The sequence below is a fragment of the Aphanomyces astaci genome (genome assembly GCF_000520075.1).
Source record: "Aphanomyces astaci strain APO3 unplaced genomic scaffold supercont1.9, whole genome shotgun sequence".
In the NCBI taxonomy this organism is placed as follows: Eukaryota; Oomycota; class Saprolegniomycetes; order Saprolegniales; family Verrucalvaceae; genus Aphanomyces; species Aphanomyces astaci.
The window spans coordinates 1517589-1519583 of record NW_009798272.1 but is presented as its reverse complement, the minus strand read 5'-3'; the positions used below and the strand labels follow the sequence as shown (position 1 = coordinate 1519583).

The window sequence follows — 1995 nt, the reverse complement described above, 5'->3', positions numbered from 1 at the left end:
GGTATCGAAATCATTTTCGTAACTACTACTTGAAGTACTAACTACTAGTAGTACTATGTAGTACCCAATAGGCTGCTAAACCAACTACTACTCTGTTCCATATCTTTTGCAGCATATCATATTTTCTTACTTTTTATCTTAGCTTTTGTAAGCATCGGTAATTTAAATACATACTTGTAGTTTTTATACTTATAATAGAAATAGTATAATAAAATAATTCCTAAATATTAAGGATGAAAAACCAGCAACTTGGATGCCTTTGTCGACACCTTTGCAGGAAATCAGAAGTCAAGTGCTGCAATCATTATGGAACAGAGTGGTATCATGTTACTACCTCTGTCCCACTTATATTGCTCCAGATCACTTTTTCAGGATTAATATTTCAATCAATTCAAGGCTTTGTAGTAGACATAGGTACGCATTTAAATACTTCCTCTGTCCCACATTTATATGCCTTACGAGTTGTCATCGACCCCGAAAATTAATGTGTTAACCAAATTCGATGCATGATATCATTTTAAAAAGACAATAAAAACTACAGGTACCATGCATTGGATTGTAATCGCCGAAGCAACTTCTTCGCGCCCAGAATGAACATCGAATTTCCACCAACCGAATAAAATTACACCACATGTTCAAACCAACACACTTTTGAATTTGCCGCCCTGGTCAATCAAGCCCCCCGCACGCGTAAGGACGTCTCCAGCAGCAAGAAGGCTGAAGTAATCCAACAACTTCATTACTTTCTTGTTAATGGCAAGTTAGTCCGTGGCGCATTCACAAGAACTGCTGAAATGCTCGACATCGAACGCCGCAGTGTAGCCTATATCTGGGACACGTTTTGTACCCGCGGTACCCTGACGTCCAACAAGTGCGCCAAGGTTGGTCCGAAGCCCAAGTACTCACCCGACGACATCCGGAACCTCGTACGTGATGTTCCCATGGACCAGCGATCGACCACGAGAGACATCTCCGCTGCCACTGGTCTCTCCATGGGTACACTCAGCCGCCACCTGAAGATGGGAATCTTCGTTCGTCGGTCGACTCGAATCAAGCCGCTCCTCACGGACGCTAACAAGGCAGAACGCACTGCATTCTATGGGATGTGGTCCATTTGGACGAAAAGTGGTTCAATGCCGACAAAGATCGCCGCAAGGTGTACCTGGTTCCCGGCGAGACCCCTCCGCAGCGCCGAATGTCCACTGCGCTCCTCCGTCCTGCATGTCCTCCACACCCTCCGTGCCCCAGCCAACTACCAGCCATTTTGGACCAAGTACCCTTACTCCCTCCACCTTGCGCCGACCTCCGCGGCTGACCAGCGTGCCTAGCGTTACCGACGCGATGGTGTCAAGTCCTGCGTCAAGACCAACATATCAGCCTGCCTCAAGACAGCATGGTGCCCATCACCTTCAAGATGGTTGTTCCAAGAACGTTCTGCGGCCCATTACCCTCCCGTCCCTCTCATCAAAACGTCTGGCTCTCTCACCCACCCACGGATATTTATTGGTACCCCCACCTATTTATTGAAAACCTCTCAAAACCAGTGCCACCCTACGCACATGCATTTGCATAGGCATAGGCATTAGGAATTGGATGAGCCCATTGGGCAATATTAGGATTGGGATAAAACCTAATATAGTCCTATTTGACACTGATATTCAATGTACTATCTCGAAACCACACACGTCGCCCAGACTGCTGTTTGGTCTTTTTCTGTCCCGCATTTCTTCCGCATTTTGGACATTTCTACAGTTATGATTCTCGGACATTACCACTTTAAATGTAAATATACATTCCCGCTGTCGAAACCCTCGCTTGTCTCACCTAACGCAACCGCCAGCAAAGTGGGTTTACATCTTTGGATGGAAAATAGTCGTATATACGTACGACTGATGAGCCGTCCGTCGACCGATGTGTGCATATCATATCGATCCAAAATACCCAGCACTACCACTGTTTCCAAGTGACTGCCTACACGTGCCGTTTAGATGACTC

The 1995-nt window shown here is 46.2% G+C and overlaps 1 protein-coding gene across 1 annotated transcript; it reads left to right on the top strand.

Annotated features, from left to right (window-relative positions):
• Positions 1-794: 794 nt before the first annotated feature.
• H257_05261 (hypothetical protein) lies at positions 795-1328 on the top strand (the record flags this gene model as incomplete). The annotated part of the gene is made up of 1 exon (XM_009830066.1): positions 795-1328. The coding sequence occupies one exon, from the start codon at positions 795-797 to the stop codon at positions 1326-1328; it is 534 nt and encodes a 177-aa protein (XP_009828368.1).
• Between the last annotated feature and the right edge of the window lie 667 nt (positions 1329-1995).